Source organism: Nestor notabilis, unplaced genomic scaffold (assembly GCF_000696875.1).
Source record: "Nestor notabilis isolate BGI_N333 unplaced genomic scaffold, ASM69687v1 scaffold20458, whole genome shotgun sequence".
NCBI lineage: Eukaryota > Metazoa > Chordata > Aves > Psittaciformes > Psittacidae > Nestor > Nestor notabilis.
This window is the reverse complement of record NW_009941720.1, coordinates 1-26,200: the sequence shown is the minus strand read 5'-3', so window position 1 is coordinate 26,200 and position 26,200 is coordinate 1. Positions and strand designations below refer to the sequence as shown.

The 26,200-nt window shown below is 34.4% G+C and overlaps 1 protein-coding gene across 1 annotated transcript in view; it reads left to right on the top strand.

Annotated features, from left to right (window-relative positions):
• EML5 (echinoderm microtubule associated protein like 5) overlaps window positions 1–25,709 on the top strand; it is a gene marked incomplete at its 3' end in the record, with an annotated part of 40,822 nt that extends 15,113 nt beyond the window's left edge. The window contains exons 7-20 of the mRNA XM_010021034.1: window positions 2,294–2,495; window positions 3,324–3,461; window positions 4,193–4,449; window positions 6,154–6,366; window positions 7,831–7,998; window positions 9,570–9,676; window positions 10,066–10,184; window positions 16,685–16,871; window positions 18,688–18,793; window positions 20,020–20,113; window positions 22,111–22,211; window positions 23,174–23,376; window positions 24,454–24,565; window positions 25,582–25,709. Coding sequence (XP_010019336.1) covers window positions 2,294–2,495; window positions 3,324–3,461; window positions 4,193–4,449; window positions 6,154–6,366; window positions 7,831–7,998; window positions 9,570–9,676; window positions 10,066–10,184; window positions 16,685–16,871; window positions 18,688–18,793; window positions 20,020–20,113; window positions 22,111–22,211; window positions 23,174–23,376; window positions 24,454–24,565; window positions 25,582–25,709 — 2,135 coding nt within the window. The remainder of the gene's footprint in view (window positions 1–2,293; window positions 2,496–3,323; window positions 3,462–4,192; window positions 4,450–6,153; window positions 6,367–7,830; window positions 7,999–9,569; window positions 9,677–10,065; window positions 10,185–16,684; window positions 16,872–18,687; window positions 18,794–20,019; window positions 20,114–22,110; window positions 22,212–23,173; window positions 23,377–24,453; window positions 24,566–25,581) is intronic.
• Window positions 25,710–26,200: the final 491 nt, after the last annotated feature.

Genomic DNA, 26,200 nt, shown 5'->3' with positions numbered 1-26,200 from the left:
CATTGCTTTTGTTGGCATTTGGTTTTCTTTGCCCCTAGTCACTTCATTATTTTCTAATATCTCTCAAAGAATTTGACAGTGTGGTACAATGTCCAATGGCAGTCAGATATTCAGCGTCAATAAATAATTGACTGCAAGTTGAATCTTAGTATTGTGTAATTGACTTGGCATTCCAGCCAAGATAGTGAAGTATTGCAACGAGATGGAATATGTTCCGTTTTAAATGTCCTTTGGTACAGAGGCTCTGTTTTAATTTTAAATTTACTCAGCTGCTGTTTTTCAGCTCTGTTGAAAGGTATGTTTTATTCTCCATTTTATTCTTTCAAACTTGTTCTGCACTCCAGATTGTCTCCTTTACTTTTGGTGGAACAGACTCTTGCCATGAACTCTTGGGTCTTGATCACTTATGTGAACTCCATCCTCATCTTTTAACTTCTCAAATTGCCTTGGCAGACCTGATAGATTTTATAAAATGCTATCTTTAATAAATTCAGTTTCCTGAATCTTTTCACTTCAGTCTTTTTTTTTTTTTTTTTTTCTTACTGTATTCTTTTGAGGATTGCTTTTATGACCTGTCCTACTTTTTTTCTTAATTGCATTTTCTGCTGCTCCTATAACTCACCTTTTGGTACTTCTATCCGTAAACATAAACTCAAGTTCTGTAACCCTGTGAATGGCTCACAGAGCAATTAGTTGACTCTTGATACATCTGCAAGTAGTCAAATTGTTTATCAAAATATCTCCCTCCACAATAAGAAGTTCCAAATTACTAAACCCAGATGTATTAATCATCCTTCATCAAAGATTCTGGTTGTTTCTTTATTTTTTTTTTTTTTAATCACTGCAGACAGTAGAGCCATATAATGGCTAGATCATAGGGTTGAGTGGTAAGGTGGTTATGTTCACCAGTGCACCACAATAGGAACAAATCTGTAAGAGCAGTTGGTGTGGAGAGTTAAAGTAACACAACATATATGCATTTTGAGGAGTGTTTGAGGGGTGTTAGCCCTAGTTGGATTCAGTGGTCTGAACACTGTGTTGCAGTTGGAGTGTACTGAGTGCATTCCTAGAACACATCTTTCAGTTCTGTTTTGTATTGAGGGAGTCTTATTTGTGCGTTTGAAGGCTATCTTGTAATGCAAAGCATAGTAAATAGGCACGATCAGGAGCTTTGGATCACATGTATCAGACTGGCCTGCTAACCCACCCATTCACTGTTTCCGAGACTCGCAAATTTTTCTTCAGTGTAAATTTAATAACATAAGGCATCTCTTTTCCCTCTACATAGTTAAAAATATTTTTCAGAAGCACATCAACTCGTATCAGTACAATATTCCTTTCAACTGATAGATAAAACTGTGTCATATTAATGCAGAGTAGTTTTTCAAAGATCATTCTTGAGCTATTCTCCACATAAATTTAGACAAAGTGAGTTAAGCTAGGCATTGCTACCATCTGGTTATCTACACCTCAAACTGGCAAAATTAAGTTTCACTATCAAAGTGCAGCAGAAATAGCCCATTTTAAAAGGTGCATATTCCTAAAATTGGGCACGAAGACTGGATTCTCAGTTACAGCAGTCCTAACTTCCATGTTACTGTTCTCGACCTTAGCTACAAACAAGTACAGCCTCTGAGTGCTCACCTCCACTGTAAGCCTGTAAACTTAATTAGTTACTAGAAATGCACATTAGAATTCCATCATAAACCCTTTTCATCTCTTTATATGTTGTTTTGGTTTGTTTTAGTTTTATCTTCTATTTAGTGACAAAAATAATTCCGGATAGTATTAAGATGTTACATAGATTTGCTTTAGGGGCAGCATCTCAGGCATAACCTGGGGAGAACTGGGCTCTTTGACTGTCTTGCATGTAATGTATGTTCCACTGCATATCTAGCTAGTACTAAGGTCCGTGGTTTGATCAGAAATTGTAATTTATATAGTCTGCTACCTTTGTTGAAATTTAAAGACACGAAATGTGTAATTTCAGATACAAATGTCAGTATCATCTTTCTCTGTCAGAGATCTTGTAATACATGAATTGGCTACATGTCCTTTATTAAAATATGGGCCACGTTTTATTTCAGATTTTTTGTAATACTAAGCTTGAAAAGTTAATGTTACAAGGGCAGTATGTGTTACATGGAATTGATAAAAGGCATAGATGGAGGAATAAGAGAAGGTGTATGGATACTTCTGGACGTTTGCTTGCTTTTATGTTTTGTCATGTGATGCATTACCTTTGTTTCACAAATTCTCAGGATGTATCTTTTAGTAACAATCTCTTCTGCAGGTTTATCTGTAAGAAGTGTTTGCTGGAGAGGAGACCATATACTTGTTGGGACGCAAGACAGTGAAATTTTTGAAATTGTGGTGCATGAGCGTAATAAGCCTTTCCTGATAATGCAGGGGCACTGTGAAGGAGAGCTCTGGGCTTTGGCTGTTCATCCTACAAAACCTCTAGCAATGACTGGAAGTGATGATCGATCAGTCAGGTTAAATATTCTTTCTTTGTTTAACTGTGTACAATTTTATACAAAGTAGATAACTTAGAATGTGGCATTGAACCAGTGAAGTTACGCATGAAATTAGTGCTCTCCAGTAATAAAATATAGTAGAGATGTGTATTTCACAAAAAATGAAGTGTACAAAACCTGAGCAAATTTAATTTAGGCTAACATGAAGCTCTCATATGCAAGTATCCTGTGAGTGTTTCCTTTTAAGGAGTTACAGGTTACAATGAAAAATTGGCATTTTTCTTAAGTATCTTTAGTACAATGTAATTAAGCAAGAAAGCAGTTAAATTATGAATATTGAAATAATGCCCTAGAATTCTAGATATATCTTGTAAATGATAGCTGTTGTAACGTATCTTGTAGTAAAAACTTACATGTTATAATATTATCTAGTTATAACTAGTTTATTAATAATGGCTTGTTAATAGGAAAGGATGTGTTTACTGACAAGAGTCTTTAATTTTTCTTGACTAAAATGATTAGCAAAATAATGGAATTTTCGGAGTGTTTCTTCCTGGTATATATTATCAGATGTTGTTATTATTTTTATATTTAGAAAGTTAAACAAAATTAATCTGCCCCTGTATTTTCTTATTAGATATTTTCTCTCTATTTTAAGTATAGAAAGGTCTTTGCTGTATGCAAAATTCATGCTTTTGTCTAATATTTTCCTTATGGCAAATATTAAAAATTATTTTAAAATAGGACACTATCATGTTCAGTGTTCTGCAGAAATTGCAGGCTTTGTGCTGTCTGTGGCACAGCTACAGACCACTCATTACATTTGTACTTCCTGCTTTATTTTAGAATTTGGAGTTTAATAGACCATGCTCTGATTGCCCGGTGCAATATGGAGGAACCCATTCGTTGTGCCGCGGTTAGTACTGATGGAATCCATCTTGCTCTTGGAATGAAGGATGGCTCTTTCACTGTCCTTCGAGTTAGGTATGTTACAAAAATTAGATACATCATGAACTCTTTCAAGCATGTTGTCTAGTTGCTTTTATAAACTGTTTGCACATTGACACTGTAGTGACCATACATGAGATGACTTACATTACTGTTTTAAATTACTGATCTTGGAGTGCTCAGATTTTTTAAACGTGTGGTACATGTGTTCATGTTGTCCATAACAACACATTTGAAAAAGTATATAGGTATATTTGCAAAGAATGGCAGTGTTTTAGGACATGTTTTATTTTAGGTTTTAAATGTATTAATTATTCTTGAATTACTAAAATATAAGTTTTCATTACTCCCTAAATTGTTTCCATGTGTTGGAATGCTGCTGTCAGCACATCATTTATGCAAAAACATTGCTGCCTTGTTGCTGCAGTCCCAGAGTTTTAAAGGGAAAATGAGATCTGTGTCTCACGTCAGTGAAGTTTTCTTCCCTGAGTGAATAAAGATCTGGTAATCAACTTGATTAATTTTTTTATGGACCCAGTTTGAACAGTTCCTTTGTTCACTCTCCCTCAGCCTAGTGCAGCACCTTTTTGTGGCACTGTTCCCTTCTCTTTTTTGGCCACAAAGCCCTACTCAACTCTAAAAATAGCAGCTTTGTGTTTGCATGTATGACAGTAAAGTTCATGATTTTATCTGTTTTTTAAAACTGGGAACATGACAGTTTGATAAGGCTCTTCTATACTTATGGCATGCTTTCTTTCGTACTACAGAGATATGACTGAGGTTGTTCATATCAAAGACAGGAAAGAAGCTATTCATGAACTGAAATATTCACCAGATGGGAATTTTCTAGCTGTTGGTTCCAATGACAGTTCTGTGGATATATATGGTGTTGTTCAGCGATACAAGAAAGTTGGGGAATGTATTGGATCTTTAAGTTTCATCACCCATATGGATTGGTCTTCAGACAGTAAATACTTACAGACTAATGATGGCAATGGAAAGAGACTTTTTTACAGAATGCCAAGTAAGATTTTGAGTTGCCTTTATGATATCTGTTACTTGTTACAGAAAGAACGTATAGTAGTTTGGCAAGAACAGCCAAATACAGATTCTGGTTCAAAGCACTGGGTTACAGAGAATTTCTTTTTTTTTCCCCTTAAGTTCTTATAAATACCTGCTATATTTGAATAAGTACAGTGTTTTCTGACAAAGCTACTTAAATATTTTTATATCATGTGTTTACTTTTTATAATGTATGTTTTCATAGTAGAGGTGCTGGCTAATGATTTATTTTATTTCTGAAAACTTAATCTTTGTTCCCAGTTTTTTAGGAAAAAAAAAAACCCAACCAAAAACCTAAAAAACCCAACCCACTGCATTGAAATTAAGTTTTGCATTAGCTTAATAGCTTTGTACTTACTGAGCTTGGGTATTAAATGGGTTACAGTCTGCACTGTATGTTTTTTAAAATGTTTGGAAAAATCAATATGTTCTGTCTTGGAAGAGTCATCTGATTTTCTAGAACTATTCTTGTAGTAGAACTGAGGAATTTAACTTAGGAGAGCTTTTACAGTGAGAACACAGAACTAATCAGAATGCAAATTAATTTGAAAGTATAATGGGTTAAGGTAACTAGAGAAAATAAGAGTACCTGATGTAAGGATGCCAGAATGCAAGTATTACTCACTGGAAAGAAAAGAAATATTGACGCTGGAAAACATGTATTATTCAATCATGCAACCTTCAAAATGAATAAAAATATCAAAATTAATTTTACTGATAATGCAAGTTTAAATGTACCTTTTTATGGCAAGGGACTATTAAAAAATCAGTGTATTACATAATACTAAAATACAGTTTTCAGACTCAGAGTTTGTGGCAATCCCATTTTTGTGTTTTCAAGACAACACTATCTTGAAAACTTGACTGAACTGTCCTATACTCTTGAAACAGTTTTCACCAAGACAGTTTCTTCTGCAGTCCTGAATGCAATATGTCAATGGCAGTGTTTATCACATGGTTTGACTTGTTTTTTCTGTGTATTCACTCTTTACATAATATCATACTATATTTTTCCTACTCATTGTGTTTGTGATGTTTGTTTATTATCATCAACATTTAGTATAGAGTCCCTTTATTTGTTATACAACAGTTACAGTTTGCACTGTAAATTTATTTTTATAGTTGTAGTTCCATGGACAGAGTATTTATCCTAAATAAGCTTTTGGTCTGACACAGTACTTGTACATGAAACTTGGTGGGATTGGAACAATCTTATTACAGATAGATCTGAGATTAAATAATGTAACAAGGTTCTAAGTATAAAATTGGTATTTTCAGTGACTTACAGTGGCCAGATCTAAATGAGTTCTTTTTGCTCTAAGTAATCCAGGTTTATAGAACAGTTTAGCAACATAATTTTTCAAACTTTTTTAGAATGGCTACATGCATTTTTTATAAACAGTTGAAAATAACACAGCCTCAAGTAGATTACCAAGAAACAATAAAAACTGTAAAGTACCAAACTCATGGTCTTCTGTTAAGTTGTCTTGAGAAGCCTTACTACTGATACTGTAATAGAGAATATTAGATCAGGGCAGTTCTAGAAGTCAGTTTTTTATTCTGTCTCACTTGGATTTGTTTTCTCAAGAATGCTAAAAAATTTTACATTCTTTAAAATTGCATAATAAGTGGGTGTTCAAAAATTGCTCTTTATTTTTGTTCTTAGGTGGAAAAGAAGTAACAAACAAGGAGGAATTAAAAGGTGTTCAGTGGGCATCATGGACCTGTGTTTCTGGCCTTGAAGTTAATGGAATCTGGCCCAAATATTCAGATATAAATGATATAAATTCTGTGGATGCAAATTTTATTGGGCAAGTTATGGTTACAGCTGATGATTATGGAATAGTGAAGCTCTTTCGATACCCATGTCTAAGAAAAGGTAGTACCTTTAAGTTCAGTTCCAAACATATATTTTAGAATTTTGGTTATTCAAGAGAAAATTTTAGAAAACTGTTGTTTTGAAATTGTTATTGTTAGAGGTTTAGTTTGAGTTCAAAGATGCAAAAAAATAATAATAGGCTTGCGTGTTGACAACTGTAATAGTGACCGTATTTGTGTTTTGAATCGAATAGCCAAAAGTTCTGCTGTAAAATGCATCTTTTGTTTGGTTGGGTTTTTTTTCCTTTTTTTTAAAAATAGAATTTCATGAGGTGATGCAGTATATACCCTCCTATGAAATGCATACCTAAGTATTTCACCTTGGTCTTCGAATATTTTTCTTCCTTCTGCTGGATCAGTGATGGAGATTTGGACTAGGAACTAGAAAAAAATAACTTTACTAAATGATTAGAGGCAATAAATAAGTGAACAGCAAATTGGTCCTGTAATCAGAGTATGCCACTGAATGTCATTAGAAGTTTATGAACCTTTCCAAGACATTTTTCCTCAGAATTTTACTAGTAATAAGGACAATCACATGTGAAATTTTTAAAACTGAAGCCTAAATCAAGGTATATGATTTTCAGGTTTACTGTTCAGGACTGAGCAAACAGAGGAGGGACGTATGTGTATCATTTTAGACGAGAAAGGCTAAGGACACTGTTCAGGTTGAGCTGTAACAAATTATCACTAGCAGAGATCTCTGCCTTAAGCTGATCATGTGATGATGATCAGAGAAAGCCTGTGAAATGTTCTCTAGCTTTTAAGAAGGATCCCCTTAACCTAAGAAGTTTGCCTGGGGCCTAGGTCAAATGTCTGAAGTTCTGAAAGGGAAAACAAAAAGTTGCCCCACTGCATGATTGCAGTTTGCAGCATTGCATGTTTAATGCTGGCTGCAACGACAAGATCTTTGTGATGGGTCTTAGGATGTGCCTTCAAGCAATATGTGCTTGAAGAAATTTTTTATTTTTTTTTTTTTTTAAATGACTGATATGAAGAGTTTTTTCAACTCTTTTTGTGGAAAGGTGGTATTAAAAAAACATTTAATTTTATTCTTTCCAATTTTACTTTTAAAGTGATAAGACTTCTATTGGCACCTGAGGTAATAAAAAAATATGTTTTTGCTGTCTTCTGTCATTTTGAAGGAGTTGGAATTTGTTTCCTTTTTATCCCTTAGTTTTCACTAGAAATATAAAAACAATGAAAATGCACAAGAATCTATATAACGGAATGCTGCTAGGAACTTTTTAGTAACTGACCTTAAGATCATCCTGGAATCCAAATTTAAAAATTTATCTTAAAGACAGATTAAAATTTGGAAACATTGCTGCTATTAATTAAAATATCACTCAGAATATTTTAATTAAACTATTACTTTTTATAAGCATTACTTGATGTGTTTTCCCAGGTGGCTCTGAAATATTTATTCCATGTATATTGACAGTTATTTTCATTCTTGTTCTAGGAGCAAAGTTTAAAAAATATCTTGGTCACTCTGCTCATGTGACAAATGTCAGATGGTCTCACGATCACCAGTGGGTTGTTTCCATTGGGGGGGCTGATCATTCTGTCTTTCAGTGGAAGTTTGTCCCTGAGCGGAAGTTGAAGGATTCTCTTCATATAGCTCCCCAAGGTAAGTCATTTATTAAAAAAAATAAAAAGGTAGGAGGAGGGGAGACTGAAAGAGAAGTAAAATTCCTTGGTGGAAGGAAAGAAATAGATATTCAGAATTGCCACCTGATAAGCATTGACTAAGGCGTACCCTGTATGCTCAGTATAGCAAGATTCTGGGGGGGGGGGAAAAAAGATCCCTGTGTTGTCTGTGCAAAGGGAAAATGTAAAAGTTTGGATCATAGATACAACTTCATGAATTCCGTATATATCAGCCTTTACTACATTGACAACAACTGGATGCCAAGATGTTACTGGAAAAAAAAATTTTGATTAAAATTTATTTTAGATAATAATTGAAGCATTGTAATTGATTTGTTTAATATGAAGATGTATCAGTGCAGACTCAGCTACTGGGAAAATGAATGCTGTTTCAGTGCTGGCCTTGTCAGTGCCAAATGCAGAAAGAAGCTATAGTTCTCTTCTTCACCTTAATGAAGCCTTCAAAAAGCCTGTTTTGGTCTTTTATGATATGAATTGGTTTTCAACTAATTATTTCCTATGACTTAAATTTCTTTAGTTAAATTAATTAAATTAATTTTGGTTTTACTTTTTTTTTTTTAAATTTTATTTTAACTAGTTAATTAAAATATCTATATAGGAAGTGTTTAGATTCCTTGTCTATAGATATATAACCTTACTTCTGGCTGACACTAAGTGCAGCATACATCTGTTTTGTCACACTATTGATAATTGTCCTGATAATGGCCTTTCTAACTGTACTCTGCTAGTTTTATCACTAGCAATATTGGTTTTATCTGGATCACTGATAAAAAGATTGCTTTTTATTGCATATTTCTAGAAACATTTCTTACTGAGCGGTGATTCTGTCTTTGCAATTACATTTTGAGATCTTTTAAAATAATTTGTGTTCTAGACTGACTTTGTGTCTTGTTTCTTAATCAATAAATGTACAACATTCAATCAAAGGTTGCAGAAAGATCCAAATATATTATAATTTATCAGCCAGGACATTCTTTTCAGTTTCTATTGGAGCGAAACTCTGTTCTATAATATTATCTGGCTTTCTCCAGGTGTAAAGCAGAAACATTAAATGACTGCTCTTTCTTCAGAGTCATACAAATTTGACCACTTCCTTTCCATATAAGATTTTTCTTTTTCCCCTGTAATCTACCTGGAGAATTGCTACTTACATCAATGGCTCACTTAACCATAAGGTTTTCTTTGGAGTCCTTTACTTCTGTTGTTACCTTTCTGCTTTATATTCACTACTTCATTCTCTTATTTCTTCCTTTCTTCCTCACATTAATGTCAATGAAATAATTTTAATGAATGAAACTAAGTTGCTCCCAAACCTTCTCAAAATTATCATACTTACAAGTTGGCTTATTTCTGCTAAGTTTCTCAAATTTCAGCAGAACGGATTCTGTCAGCCTGTTAATTATTAGCAGTTTATGTGTAGCTTATGTAGGCATTGAATATCAAATCAGAAACATTAAGCAGTTACTTTAAACACTTTCTTGTTTGTGATTTAGGTTGCTTCATTTTCTGTTTCTGTTTTCTTGTTGGCAGAGAGTCTGGTTGATTCTAATAGTGATGAATCAGATTCAGATCAGTCTGATGTTCCAGAGCTGGACTCTGAAATTGAACAAGAGACACAGATCACCTATCGTCGACAGGTAAACATTCTTGTTTTGATGGTAGTTGGAATGCTTCCCAGGGCTTAAGTTGGTCTTTTATGAGGACCTGTTGAAGTCTGAAACTGGGGAGACTGAAGTCTGAGCAGGAACTGACAAAAACTTTTAGAATTGTTATTACCAGATGTATTGAAAATCTGAGACACAATAGATGGAAAAAGAAAAAAAGTACATGTATTCCTAGCATGTACTGATAGAATTTTGGTTGTAATTTAAAAACAAGTTACACTGCACAGTAACCAGCTACAGTTCTTGGGGATTTTTTACAATTATGTCAGTATTACATTTTTATGGGTGATTACTGTGGCTGAATTCTCAGAAATATGTGTTTATCATGAATCTTTTAATTTACTGTGTGCTCTTTCTTAAAGGTTTACAAAGAAGATCTACCTCAACTTAAAGAGCAATGCAAAGAAAAAAGAAAAAGTGCAGCTTCTAAGAGACGAGAGCGAGCTCCAGGGAACAGTATAAGATTACATTTTGTCCATGGGTATGAAAACTAGGATTCCTTAAAATACACAAGCAGACTGTGTTTTGTGGGATGGTGTTAATCTTCTAATAATCTGATGAAAGACTTTTTTGTCAGTTGCTTTGTGATTCATGTAAAAATAAATTTACACTAATTTAATAGAAACCTTTGATGTCAAAGTAGACTAACTCTAAACGTGAATTCTGAATTGAATTTGCACTGAAACTTTAGCTGGTACTTATTATTTGGTGACTATAATATTTGGCTATTACATAATTTTCAGTATCTGGAAAGTAATAGTTCTATTTGGTGTATTATTTTGGAAGGTTGGTGTAGTTGAAGATGGCTGGGTTCTGTACTAAGTGTTGTTTCTATCAGTATTTTATTTAAAAAAAAAAAAAAAAAACAAACCAAAACCTGTTTGTACCTTATCTGAAACAATTTACATGTTTCTGTTGTAGTTTAGGAATTAAATTTAATTCTTACCAGGTCCTACGAGTGTGTTAAAATTCAGTTTCATTCTCTTATTGGTGCTAATCTGAGTACCAAAATGACTTTCAGACGCATCCTTTAAATTCTACGATTTCATCTTTAGGATTGGTAGTCTGCCGTAACTCTTCATAAGTGAAGACTTTTTCATCAGAACAGAGATGTGGTGTCTTAAAGGAAAATGGCAGTAGATGTTACAAAATTAGAATAATGAAATAATGAAATATAAATTCCCTTGATACAAAACAAATCCAAAGCCTTTATTAAATTAAGACACTGGAAATAAGGTAATACTGTTTTCTTCTCAAAAAGATACCTCTTTGCAGGAATACAACTTCTTTTTAGAGACAAGTAAATGCACAGATAAGTTACCGGTACTGTGTATCTTTATGATGACACTTAAACAATTTTAGAAGGGCTCCATATGGAATGCTTAATAAATTAATTGGCTAAGAATAGTTAATTTTTCAACTCAGCAATTTTGTCTGTAGAAGACATGGAGTCTGAGGAATAGCTTTGGAAATAATGACAGCTGGAAAGCTTGGTACAGAGTTGGGGTTTTCTATTTCTATTTTGATGCTCCAGAATTCTCAGTTGAAGGTTTTTATATTGGTGTAGAAAATGCATTGAGGTGGGTAGATCTATACAGTCTTTAAAATTTGGTCTAGGAATCGAACCAAATGATCCTGAAGAGGATGTAGCAGAAGCAAGGGCCCTGGATCTTTGGGATTATTGTTATTTCCTTCACAACAGAAGTGAAGCTTGACCAGAATATCCAGGAATGACCAGAAGTAGAATGTCCAGTTGAGTTCTGTCTGGTTACCCAATGGGCATCAAGGAAACTAATGAAGAATCCATGCTGAACAACAGATTTTTCTCAATGTCCAGGCTGTTAACTTTAAAGTGACCCACATCCAAGTGAGTAATAGGCATATTCTCTGATTCAGGAAGTCTGCTTTGCTTCATCTTTCTTTAGTGCAATGGAAATGTCTTGGATGTTCCTTGAAAGTGTGAAAAGTGATGCTTTTTTGAACTAGGGGAATAGGAAGCTCTTTTTCCTTTCTTTGGTTTTGAGCACATTGGTTGTGTTTTGAATTTATCGACTGCCTTGAAAGATGAACTTTTTAAAATCTCTTCGTATCCTGTAAGAAATCTTTCTCTGGTTACTTCCCATTTTGGAAAGGGATAGAAATAATAATTCTGAATATGTGAGCCAGCCACTGACTAGTACAGATGAGAGAGCAACTTCTATTAACAGTATAATCTTTAAGTGCATCTTTCTCTAAGAGGTCTGATGCTGTCATCATCAGAATCATGTTATTAAAGTGGTGTACTAGTTTGGCCTCTTTGACTATTCATGTATTTTCTTTCTGCCATGTCTTTGACAGTGCTGGTGGCTAAGAAACATAAAAAGGATACTTCTTTTGAGAGATATTCAGAGGAGCCCCTTTGTTGGACTCAATGCTTATGAAAGTTTCTTTCTGCTGGCAGGGAATAAGGATGCAAATATTAGACTATTATATACATAAAATATATATATAATAGTAGTCTGTATTCTCTCAAACCTATGAAGCTATGCTGCTGATCTCACAAGAATGATTTTTAATTATTCAAAGGTTTTAAACAAAATCTAGTTTGAGTTTCAGGATATTCAGGATATTGATCTGACCTTACCATAAGATTAAATTTGTTATTTTTTTTTTCAAGGTGACATGGGATTTCTCATGCCCTTAAACGAGAGTCTTTACAACATCTTGCATGGATTCCTACCAGAGCGTTACAATATCTACAAATAACATCTGAAGGGAGTAGGCTATGAGTGGGTCCAGTTGAGAAAACACTATTGTCATGCAAAAATATTTTAAAAGAAAATAATCTCTGCCTTTGTGCTAAAGACTGTGACCTCAACCATGTTTATTTTGACATTTGGTTCTTCTAGAGATTTTTGGGGCAAGATTGCACTCCATTTGGAAGTTTTCTACGTATGCTTTGAAGAGTAATATACAAATTTTGAAACCCTTACAGAATCAGACAAACTATGGACATTGAGTCTTCAAGCAGAGGGGACAGTACTTGTGAAGTTGCCCCTTAATTGGCTATAGATGTGTAACTAACAACTGTGGGTAGGATCCAGCTTCAGGTTAAAGAACTTATAATTCTGTGCCTGAAGCAGGTGGTTTTATGTGTGTATCTGAACTTCTGTCAGTCAGTTGGAGATTCAGTCAGTAGTCAGTGAAGCATAAGGAGTGATTTGGCTCAAGTAATATTAAATGCTGACTATTTGGTCAACTGAGTAGCCCTGCAGGTTCCATTGACTGTATTGACTTGAACACTTGATTAAAATATAGGTGTTTATATATCTAATGCACATGTGAACACCTACATTTACATGTCTTAATCTGAAACTGAATCCAGTCCCTCCTCTACACGACCTAGGCAATGACAAAATTTTTTTCCTACTAGCATTAGGAGGCTTTTTGTGTGAAAGTTACTGTCATATTAACTTGAACCAGAGCTGGATTGATGGTTTGATTAGCTGTTGCTGAAGACCACTTGAAAACAACTATTGCAGTGTTATCTTTATTGTGCCTTGTTATGTATTTTCCAGTAACTATGAATCAGAGCTTGCTTTCCTTGTTATTTAGTTTGTAGCTGCTAATCAAGATGCCTTGTAAATTATTTCTGTGGTTTGCTTTCTGCATGCAAAGAAATTGTTTCTCTTTGTGGTTTTCCTGAGATTAGCTAATAACCTCAGTTCTAAACTGGTTTTGTAATAATGGAGGTGTAAGTATTTTGGAACTCAGGGAATGATCTACACAGAAAAATTTATGTCTGCTTGGACTAGACAGTCCATCAATTCATTCTGGTGAAAAGTACCTATATAGTCAAGGAGTTAGTAAACCGGCAATATGGGAAAGACCAGATATGTTTAAATGGTTTACAAAATGTCTTTGTTTACACTGCTTGATATTTTGGCAACATTGTTGCCAAAAATGTTTTATTTTACTTGTAAACAACTGATTGTACACCTTTTTTAATAATGGGAGGAAATGAACTAAAATCTAAACTTCTTATCATAAAAAAATATAGCTATGAGTAGTAATAAGTATTTTCCTCCTTCCTTGATAGATTTTGGAGGTTTTGAGTAGTACAGTGATATCTGGCATTAACATACTCAGTTTCACTATGCTTAGCTTTGGGTATATAGGCGATTGTTACAACAAGAGCTGGGAAAAGTCTGAATTTTTGGGTTGCAGGTAAAAGGATCTGAGACCTTTTTTCTGTCCTAATGTTTTTACTTTTATAGGTGACTTCTAAGCTTGTATGAAATTGCTCAATGTCCAGTATTTCTAAAGCATTATTTATTCAACCATACATTTTTTGGTGGCCGTTTTTTTTAAACTGTTCTCATTCAGGGTGTATATTCAGCTGCTTATGAAAAAAGAAAGAATAGTATTATTACTCTATGCTTGCAAAGCGAATCCAGTTTTTAACAGAGCACAGTGCAGAGTGAAGCATAGGAAGATGATGTCTGAGCAGCAACAGGCCCAGATATCTTCTTTGGCACTGTGCTTCCCCCTGACTGAATGTTGTCATGTCCTTTAACTGTTCATGTTGCATACTGTGATAGGTTGTTTTTGTTTTCTTTCATCACAGTTACTGCAGGTCATTCTGTATTATGTCTCTTTAGAAACTAGTGGCTGGACATCAAAGAAGGGTGTAGCCAGGCAGGGCCAGCAGGCAGCACTTTGGTCAGGCAGAAATCAGCTCCAAAACATCCAGACATGCTGCTGCTGGGGGAAGTTGTTAGTGAAAGATATGGGTGGAGGGAGAGTGAAGTACTATTGAAGAGTCTGCGCTTGTATTGTGACTCTAAATTGTGAGTCACTTTCGAGAAGAGGGAAGCGAGAATATAGCTGAGCATCAGACCTAACTGAAAGAGAGATTTTTCTAGAGACCTTGAAGGGACAGTAACTCAGGAGACACTTGAAAAGTTGTTGACTTGGACCAAACCTGAGTGCAAGTACCAATCTAAACAGTGGACTGGAGTGAGATGTATTTAAAAGCTGTTATTTCTGTGCTATCACAGTTTTTGCTGCTTTAAGAAGTTCATTAAACCATGGCAACTTGCTTGTTTGTGATCTAATGAGATCCAGCTTTGAACTTCACAGTATCACAGTCAGTATGAAACTGAGAGGAGTGCTTGGTACACCAGATGGCCATACTGCATTGAGAGGGACCTGGACAGGCTAGAGAAGTAGGCAGGGAGAAATCCTGTGAACTTCTTAAAGGGGAAATGCAACATTCTGCATCTGGGGAGGAATGGAACTGGACTATCTGCTTTGTGAGATGATTTTAGCAATTTTTCTCTAATAACATATGAGCTGAGTACCATTGTGAATAGTGTAGGAGAGCCAACAGAAAGACAGGATGTTCAAACCTGCTCTGGGTTTTCCAGTAATCACCTGCTCTGATGTTTTGCAGTAATGCATAGATCTAGTATTTGTGTTGGTCTAGTATTGGTGCACCATTTATACAAAGAAAGCTGTATATAATTTTATGAAAAATTTTCTACCTGGACTACATAATTTCTGTGTCGTTTAAATCTTTTACGTGTCTCTCATGCAGTACTTGTCTTAATGCTATCCCATTCATTTTTGTGTATGACACTTACTGGTATGTGTATAAATGCATCTTTGTCTTATGTGATAAAGACCTGCACTGTTGCAAAAAGATCTTGCATTTGTTTTCTCCTTTAAAATGTTGTGATTTGTTCTGGTGAAACATGCTTTCCATTAAGCAAACCAGTTAATATCATGAAAAGTCTAACACAGACATTTGAGATTTCTGTCAGTTTGCAGTTGCCCATGGTGAAAGTTTAGTTATTTTGTTTGCCAAGAATGGATGACTTCTGAACTGACTTACAGTGTTCAGGGCTTTTTTTCAATTAGTTAGAATTTGGGTTCAAAAATACTTAGGTAAAGCCTTATGATTCCTAAATAAGGCTAATTCATGGCCAGTTCAAACACATTCAAGTGTCATTCCCTTCTTATAAGTGTAACTATATATTTAGAAATGTAACCAGATTTTGCCTGCATCTTTGTAAAGTAATTCAAAAGTTTAGTGAAGATCTGCAAGAACAGAAGAGGAAACAGAAAGAGGTTAGCTGGGGAATTAATAGCATAGGAACAGGGTGTATCAGGAGCATACGGAGTACTGTTCATATCAGAAGAAAGGAAGGAATGGATTTAAGTTACACATTTTTAAATGTTATCTCCATTGACTGGCAAGGATCGCGTTGTTAAAAACAGTAGTTTAAAACTTGCTTGTTTAATGATTTCTTAAATTACTTCTGAAAGTAGGATGCTAGCCTTTTTGAAAATCCTGCCATTGTTTCTTGTGGGGTACTGAACTGTAATCATACCTGGGAAGAAATGTGTATACTGTGATAGTGCATGCAGACCTCAGTAGGGAATTGTTCTATTCATGCACTTTCTGTGCCAGTACAGAAAGGATACAAGTTTTTCCTTCGAAACGAACTGATGTGGTAGAAACTTTATGCATTTATTTTCTATTAGTAAGTTTCCAGAAACTTCCAGTTTTGTGATATCTGGGTTGTCCACATTCTTGTGGAAACTTTTTGCTGCCTGTTGTTTGAGCAGTAAGAGATAGAAAATGTTCAAAGTACTAGTTTTGGCTGTTTTCTTTGATTACATGTTGCATGCCCAAATTCTTCATGTTGTCTGAAAAAATTACTAGCTATTACTTTCTCTTCTAAACTAGTTGTGGAGAGTTACTATTAAATCACAGCCACTTTCAAACTAATGCTAGTATTACTGATGTCTGAATAGTAAATGAAATTGATAAATTGGTGTTCTTTTAGGAAAATCTGTTAATAATCTTAAAACACCAAAATAGCAATTGTTAAGTAATTTGAGTTTTCACGTGTGCAAAATGCATTTTGCATTATTTTATCTCTAAGTTTCAGTATATATCGTTATGACCTTGAAGAACGAACTTTTTTTCTTTAGTTACAGAGGTTACGACTGTCGGAGCAATTTATTTTACACTCAGACGGGTGAAATTGTATACCATGTTGCAGCAGTGGGAGTGGTGTACAACCGACAGCAGAACACACAGCGCTTTTATCTAGGTCATGATGATGACATTCTTTGCCTTGCTATTCATCCCTTAAAGGACTATGTGGCAACAGGCCAGGTAGGATGCGTGTTTAGCTGCAATATAATCTGAAGTTGTTACTACTGAATTTAGCAAAGCCTGTTTTGGAGGCAAAAAGTCCAGTGTACATTTGTTAAGGTGAAGGACTGCATTTAAGTTGCAGTTCTTTGACATGATTCCATCTGCTACATAAGGTTTTTTCCCCCAGTTCTTTATGTTAATTCTGATAAGAGACTTCAGTTGATAGTTTTTTGTGAATATCTGTGGGGGGTTTTTTTTAACATCTTTTTTATTTAAGAACAGATGCATATTTTTTTTTATTCAGCATTATGTTGCTGCTTCATGATAACAGTGGAGGAAATGTGCAATTAAAATGGGGGTTTTTTGTGGGTTTTTTTTTAGTATCTTAGTTGTGAAGTTAGCTATGTTGTTATTACATTCATATACTATTACATAACATGAAGTTAGCAGTTGTTGCTACGTTCTGCCATTTCAGTTTCATGTGTCCTGGTTTTGGTTATCACTTATAGCCAAACTATTTACTGTTTATACATGCAACAGAGGTGTGTATGTAACAAAAATATTTATAGGAAGTTCATTTTATCTTTCATGAGACAGTAGTTTTAGGTATATCTTTTTCACTCATGTTTTCAGGCAAGTATCTCTTCCCCTAAATGTTTATACATCAGGATGTAAAGGCTTGATTTGGTGTTTCAGAATTTTTAAGTTATTATTGCTGTTGTTATATAATAAATTGGAGAATATGTGAATTGAAGGTTTTAGTAGAAACAAACTTTTACTTAAAATGCCCTTAATTTGTGTAAAAACGTGTGAGGTTAACATAAATTTACGGGTCAGTCTAGAGATTAAAGACCTAAATGTGAGAATTTATTCTGTTTAATTTTGGAGTAGTAAAAACTAGAACTAAAAATGTGCCTGGATTTACTATGTTTTAGAACACCTTATACTATCAACAAAAAGATATATTCCGTTACATACTGGTTTATATATGCACATTATGTACCGTTGTTTACTATATTACCTGCAGAAATTAGTTAATGCAATAATCAAATTCCCCATGGAACAGTGGTTCAGATTTTCCTGATAGTAGATATTACAAAGAGCTTTGCAAGCATCACATGTTAAGTTTGTGGCAAAACCGGAATACATACTTTTTTCTTGAGTCCTGCCCCTGGTCTTAAACACAGGAAGGTGTTCTGGTTTTGTAGCTCTTTTTGTGTACTGAGGTGCAAAATCTTTGGAATAGCAAATAATCTTGTAAATATTTACTAATAATGCTTGTATGTAGTTGAAAATAATAAGTTATGTTGCTTTTCTTACCATGTTCTAGTTACCTGCTTTGGTGCCATTTTAGTGGGTATTACTCCATAGGTATTGATGCATTAGAAGCTAAGTTGTAGGCACTTGTAATGATAACAGAAAGCAGCAGAAGTCACCTTGATTTCTGAAAAACAGAGCAGCTTCCATACTAGCAATAAAAATAACCTTTTATTTTTAGACAGGGAATGATTGATAGAGAATTGATGGAATAAATATGCCACAGTGCAATCAATGAAGGGCTGCTTCCCGCCCTCCTCCCCCCAAGAGGCCTCTATTTAAATGTGATTAATGTGTCTGAGTTATTTGGAGGGAAGAAAGAGCCAGCTGGGGAGTGGTATTTGTAAAGCAGGAGAAGGAATAATATACTGCTAGCCAGATGAAAGTAATAATAAGAAAATTTTATCTCTGTAATTTTTTTTAATACTTTTAAAAGTATTTGTCAGTATTATACTTTTAAACATCTGTGTGAAGTAATTGAAAAGAAAAAAATATTCTTATAAATGTTTACTTTCAGGTTGGTCGAGATTCCTCAATACACATTTGGGATACTGAAACAATAAAACCACTCTCAGTATTAAAGGGCTATCACCAGTATGGTGTTTGTGCTGTTGATTTTTCAGGTAATAAGTATTTATTTATTTATTTATTTATTTTCAATTTTCCTTTTCTGTACGAAAGCTAATCAGTTCTAATGAGCAATTGGGAATTCCTTTACACTGAAGATTTTGTATTAAAGATATTCTCCAGTGATCAATGTCAAGTGAGGGAGGCTGTGATCATTCATTACAAAAAGCTTGTGTGGATGCTTGCACATCAGGAAATGCAAGAACAGGTTCTGTGTCATTTAATAGTTGAACTGATCACTTTGGAATTTCTTTCGATTGTATGAGGCAAGTGCACAGATCTTGTGTTATGTCTGCATTACAACTGTGTAAGCAAATTTTTAAGCAAATTGATCAGGTGTGCAGTTTTAAAAAATTTAAATCCTGCAAGCCAATTGAATATCACACTGGTAAATTCAGAAAGTCCAGTTACGGAGGAGTTCTGGGCAGAAACCCAGCCTCTCTCTCCATCTTATACTAACATATCTTTTGAGATTTTTACACCCCATACATTGAATTCCTCTACCAGTGTTAAATTTCCTCTTTTCCGCTGACTTCTGTTCATTCTTTAATGGCTTGGATTTAACTAGATCTCTAACCTCACATTGAAAACGTGCGATCCCAAAGATGAGTAGTTTGAGGTCTTTGATGCTTCTTACCTTTGGTGGTTCTTTTTCAAGATGTGAATCTGGTTTCCCAGATTCTGTCACAAATGTATAGCAGTTTCAAATATGGTCATATGTCAGAAAGTTGTTGATCACGAGTGAGCACAAACAACTTCTTTCTTGGATGTTAATGTGGGATACATGTCAGAGCTTCTCAAAGACTTTACACTGTTACTAAGTTCAAGGATATTTCATAAACTTCATGGTATTGCTTCAATGCTTTCCTGTTTAAAAATGAACAGGGATTTTCAAACTGAACAGAAAATTCTCACAGTACAACCTGTGATTAAGGTTTTTGTGCAGCTATGTCAGCGAACACCTGAACAAAGGATTTGATAAAAACATAGAGGATCTAAGCACAATTTTTAGACAGGGTAACTTAAAGTCCTAAGCTCCATCCAAGTGATCACTCAAGTTTAAAAGCAGACAGACATGCCTTTAAGCATGTCACGTGGTTATTTACCTGTTTCTATATTCTTTTTATAATATTTGTGAGGTTAGAATATTCCTTAGTATGGTTACTTATTATTGCAACATAGTTATGTATCTACTCTATTAATCATAAATTTATCTTTCTAGCGGATGGGAAACGTTTGGCTTCTGTTGGAATAGATGACAATCACACCATTGTACTCTGGGATTGGAAGAAAGGTGAAAAGCTTTCAGCAGTAAGGTAGGAATGTCACTCCATTTTTAAATTTGTACATAGATTTACTCTCAAATGACAGTAAGGAAAATACATTAAAGAATAATAGTTCTCTAATAAATTAGCAGTTTCTGTCACTTCAGCGATAGAGCACAGCTTTAAACATATTTAGGACAGACTTAAAAATTTCTTTGAAGAAGAAACTGTTGACTCTTAAAGTCAGCAAAAATTATTTCAGTGACAGCTTAACTGTTTATTTACTTTTATTGGATGAGTTCCGAAATAATTTCATTAAAACTCACCCCATGTACTTTTGTTGGCCCTCTCCAGAGAGGGTAATGTATGCTTTGCTTTTCAGATCTTTTGCATTAGAGATCCTGTCTTTCTTGAGATACTAGTTTGTGGTGGTTTTTTCTCAGTTGTCTTTTCTTCAGTGTTCTTTCATTTTCCTTTCTGAGTCCTGAGCAGCCTGATCTAACTTTGAAGTTAACTTTGCTTTGAATGGGAAGTTGGGTTAAATAACCTCCAAAGGTTAAATATTTTGGGAAGATTTTTTTGATTCTGCTGAGATTATTTCAATTACTTCTATTAAATGTAGTTTTAATGTACAAGATAAAAATGTTATTTCTGATGTTGAGTAATGTTTTTGAAACCTTTGACTGTTTTTGAGGATCTATTGCTTTAAATAGAGCAGTAATGTGAGTGGGTATTTGCCCACTCTGTCTAGATTCAGTATGTATACACTAAATAAAGTTCTAGGTAGATTTGAAAAGGATTTATTATTCTTTGCAGCTACAATTTAAAAAATATTAACTTTCTATGCAGTAAGTTCATCATTGCTCTTCAGTGCCCTTGACTCTCATTTTCTTTTTAAACATGCTTTGAGTTTCTTACCCTCCGTGGAGTGAAAATCCTGAACAGATGTAAATGAAGAAGAACTACTCCCTTCCCAGTTATTTGTCAGAAGCCCAGTTAGCTTGGCTTCCCTGAAGAGACTGGTTTGGGCTTTTCAGTTGCCTGTTGTCGCAGTGATGGTTTTTTGTTTTGTTCTTTTTTTTTTTTTTTCTTAAACCCCCCTACTCTCCGAACATATCAATCTCACTTAATTCCCTTTTTTAATCAAACTTTAACCAGTTTATACTGGATTTAGTTTCTGGAGTCTGTTTCTTCCTACCTACTCAGAAGAATTGAATAGAATTTTTGAGCAGCATATACACATTGAAGATTAAACTGTGAGTTTGGAAAGAAATTGGTTCATGCTTTTTGCTACTACTTCATTTAGTGGTCTGGAAATGACAGAGGTGAAAGATTGTTGCTGCTCTTGAACAGGGAGCAAAACTTAGGGGTTAGAGGCTCTTCTGCATTTTAAAGACAAAAAATCCCTACTAGTAAGCATTTCTTACCTTGCATAGATAGCAAACACATTTGAAAGCTGGAGTTTTTTTCCACACTACAGGACTGAAGCAAGGTGTTGGTTTTACAGAAACATAGTAAGAAATCTAAAACATACAACAGGTTATAGTGTTTCTAGAAACAACTGAAATTTATATTTAGAGTTTATATAGCAGCATGTTTTATCCTAACAAAAGTGGAAAAATCAATTAAAAGGTGAATGAAAATGTCTATTTGTCTTCAAAATGAACGACTTCTAAAAAAAATTTACAACTTTATGTTTTTAAGTTTCATTATGAGCTCTCAGAGATCTAAGTGCTGTATACCTAAACTTAACGCAAACGTGTATTCTTTTGCAAAGAAAATGCCACCTGGTGGATTTCTGAAGTAACGTAATTACCTTCTTTGGAAAGTAAAGGGTAGTGAAAATAGGACAGGACTTCGTATGGTAGTTCTTTGGCTTTCTTCCTTCTCATAATAAATTATTGTTAATGATTTGGAAGGAAATGTTAGCAAGATAGAGAAGGTATACATTATGGGACAAAAAACCCCAGACTAAACCCAAACCAAAACCTATTTAAAAATATGAGTACCTTTTTTTAAAATTTAAACTAGTTTGCTTTCCATTTCAGGGGAAGTAAAGATAAGATTTTTGTTGTTAAGATTAATCCTTATATGCCTGATAAATTGACTACAGTTGGAATCAAACACATGAAATTCTGGCGCAGAGCAGGTAAGGAAAATTTTCAGAATTACAGCATTTTCTGTTACTTAAAGTAAAACATTGCATCTCTTATAGTATGTTTTGTGCATTAAATGCAGATGTTTTCTCTGTGCCTCTTTCTGTTAGCTTTGGTCTAGTAGAAATTCATATTAATTGGCATTATGGTAGTAATGGAAATTCTTTTTAAGATCAGCTTGCCATGGAGCTAGGAGTACACAAGTAGAGAGGATGCTGGATTTCCTACTTTCTGTTTCTTTTTATCTAATAATGATATAGTACCTCCGAAAATACTAGAGCCGCTCTAAAATCATAAAATAATTTGGAGGAAGGACCTTTAGAAGATGTGTTTTGTAAAGAGACACTAATATAAGTAAATTTAAGGATATAAAATTCCACATAGAAGAATTCAAAGTACTTGAAGAGGATACATGTGCCAATTGGGACCTATTTAGAATCCTTTGTTGAACTTGACAATTAAAAGTCAAGATAAAGCAGCTTGCTTTATCTGCTTGAAAAATTTTGAAGAGTGAAAAGATACATTCCCTGATATTACTGTGAACTTTATTGTTTCAAACCTCAAAAAGTATATAGACACGTGCTACGGTAGACTAGCTTCTCTGCTCAGAATGTCCTAATTATTTATGCACATCGACTCGCACGAGCCTGCGATAAAGATTGATGTTTTTGTGTAGATGGGAGTTTATAAATGGGCTTTCTCTTTGTAGGTCTATATTTGGGTATATGTTCACGTACAAATCCATATTCAAGTAGTAAGGTAAAAATAATGTTCTTTTTTTCTTGAAAGATGCCAAATAATACAAAAATTTTATTTTCTGAGAACTCCAGCTTAATTTTTTGGGGAGCATGAGTGCACCAGAGGAAAAGGGCTTGTTGCTCTTGGCAAGGTTGTGCAGTTTTTGGAAAATAGTTCCAAGCAAACCTCTGATATCTTGTTTTTTGGTTTGAACCAGGTGGAGGACTAATTGGGAGAAAGGGCTGCATAGGTGCATTGGGAAGAACTGATACAATGATGTGTGCAGTATACGGCTGGACTGAAGAGATGGCGTTCTCTGGAACTTCCACAGGGGATGTGTGTGTTTGGAGAGATGTGTTTCTCATAAAAACAGTCAAAGCACATGATGGTCCTGTGTTCAGCATGCACGCGTTGGAAAAAGTAAATAAACTGCTCATTGGTTTTTGATGTCTGGACAAAAAAAAAGTCTATGAAGTTAGGCCTTTCCCAAACTCAGGAATCTATGGCTTTATTTCTGTTACAGAAAAGCCTTGTGAGGTCCAGAGTCAAAACTGTTTTATGCATGTCTCCAATTCTTGCTATGTAGCACGCTGCTTCTCAAACCCTTGTGGTCTAGTGACATTTTATTCAGTAATTTTCATGACCTCTTGCTAAAGAAAAAATAGTGACTTATGATAAATAAAAGTACTTTTTGATTTAAGCATCCATAAGTTTAATTGAATATATGAGCTTGTGAGAGAGGAAGAAAATCATATTCTTACTGTTCAGTGCTGTAATTCCTGTCTACTAGTAGCAGCATTCAATCTGTAGATCACTAAATATGCTCTTCTGATGCTCAGTATCTTTTGACTCAGGAAAGCCTTTAAGCATGTGCTTAAATGTGAATGGGTGTTCCAGTTAGATTACTTGAAGTTATGTGTATGTTTGTATTTTGCTAGGTTAGACCACGTTACTCCACCTTCTCTTATTTGAGTTTCAGTATAGTAGCTTCATCCAAGGCATGTGTTATTCATTGCAAGAACTAAGTGCTCCAAAGGAAAGTATTAATGATTTCAGTATGAGGCATACCTGTTGCTTCATTAAATAGCTAGAAATAAATTTGAAGACACACTGGCACAATTATGCCTATATTTGAACAATTTAAGTAGTAATAAAATTTTTGTGATTCGCACTAAGTTTGGCTTGGAGCAATGAGGTGAAATGCCAAAGAGATTTTGAGGCTTTTTGGTTAGAAGCTTATTGGTTAGAACTTCTAAATCCAGCCTATGTACCTGGGCTGTACAGAACTGTGCTGCCTTTGTCAGGAGAATTCAATCATTTTGTTGCTCCTAATCTTTTTCATCTCTAACATATTAGTTCTGTGCACTTCAGTGCTGTATATAATCCGTTTCCAGTATTGCAGAAATCACTGAAAAATTAAGGAAAGATAATAATTGACTATAACTTGTGGGGTTTATTTGTTTATTTTTAATTATTATTATTTCCCCCACCCCCCAGGGATTTGTCACTGGAGGAAAGGATGGGGTAGTAGCCCTCTGGGATGATACCTTTGAACGTTGTCTCAAAACCTATGCCATCAAAAGGGCTGCTTTAGCCCCTGGGTCTAAAGGTAACAGAGATTTCATTCTATTTAAAATACTTTCTTTAGATAACTTGCTGTGGAATTTCTTTCCCCAATAGGAAGAAATCTACATTGGACATAATGAAGACTAAAAATTATTTTTTTAAAGCTTAATTGATTCTAAATAAGTCAGTTTCCTGTTGGGAGGGAAATGGTATGTTATAATGTCTTTTTGCACATTTGGTGGGTGCAGATCATAATATTTACCTTATTTTTTGATTAGTTGATCTTACCTCACTCAGGCGATTAATTTTTAAGTAGCAACCAAAAAGCCTATTATTTTTCTAATTGTGAAGTATCTTGTCTGATCTTTCTTGTTTTGGAGGAGGAATGGAAATGAGAATTGTGGTTAGTTTTGTAAGGTCTTAGTACATTCTATGTCTCAATTTTCTGTAAATGCATATGTCTTTTGAAATTGTTTTAGAACATTTTCATTCTTATTATTCCTGTTTCTTCCATTTATTCTTGATCTTAGTGCTGATTTATAGTTTTCCCTATGTAACATTCAGAATAGCCTTCTCTTTCCCCCTCCCTTTCTCCCCCTCCCCCCCCAGTTTACATTAGCTATTTTTCAATGTGTGTGGTTTGATTTTTCAGAAATCATGAATGGAAACACCCATTACTAAAACATTCTATTACAGAGTATCTCATTCTCGTATCTGTAAAATAAAAAGCTGTATCAGAAGGTACCATAAATTCTAGCAGTATAGTAGTACAGTTGATAACTTCACATGCACATTTTTTTCAAAAAGGCTGCCAATGAGTGAGGCTGAATAAACTTCAGAGATTCTCAGTTGAGAAGAAAGATTAGTGTCAGTTGGGTAACTGCTAAATACTCCCAAATGAATCCAAACATGTAATTTCTTCTATGTAGGAATATATTTTTACTTACTTAATACTGAGTATCTTTTTCTACAGTGAGAGTGTAATGTGCCTATGTGTGAAAAAATCCACTTTAAGGCATACTTGAGAATCATCTGTCTTCTCATGTTTTAATGTTCTAGGTCTTCTCTTAGAAGATAATCCTTCTATACGTGCCATATCTTTAGGACATGGTCATATTTTAGTGGGCACAAAGAATGGTGAAATATTAGAGGTGGATAAAAGTGGACCAATAACTCTGCTGGTTCAGGTATGCATTGAATTTCAGTCAATATTCCATACCACAAACAATGTTTTCTTTTTCAAGTAAAGAAATGTTGTGAAATAAAAAGCATTTAAATTACTAGTGAAGTTAGCAAGTTACTATCACTTTTTAGATTTTTAATGCTAGGCCAGACCATTATGACTCTTTAATGAGCAAAACAGATCACAGGATTTCATGTACTGATTTGTTCAACAAGTTCTGAGATTATATTTGTTATTAATAATTACTAATTACTGTTACGATTTTAAAAAGCTGTCTCCCAGAGGTTTAGTTTTAGATTTTCTTTGTAATTATGTAAAAAACTTTCCATTTTCTTTGCTGTACCAAACAGACTGCATTTCTTAAGCCTGACAAAACAGGTTTTTTACATCATATTGTGCGATTTTCTTATATACTTAAATAAAAATCTGTGGATCTTTAATTCACGCTTCTGAGTGTCCAATACAATGTATTAAGAATTATAGAATATATATATA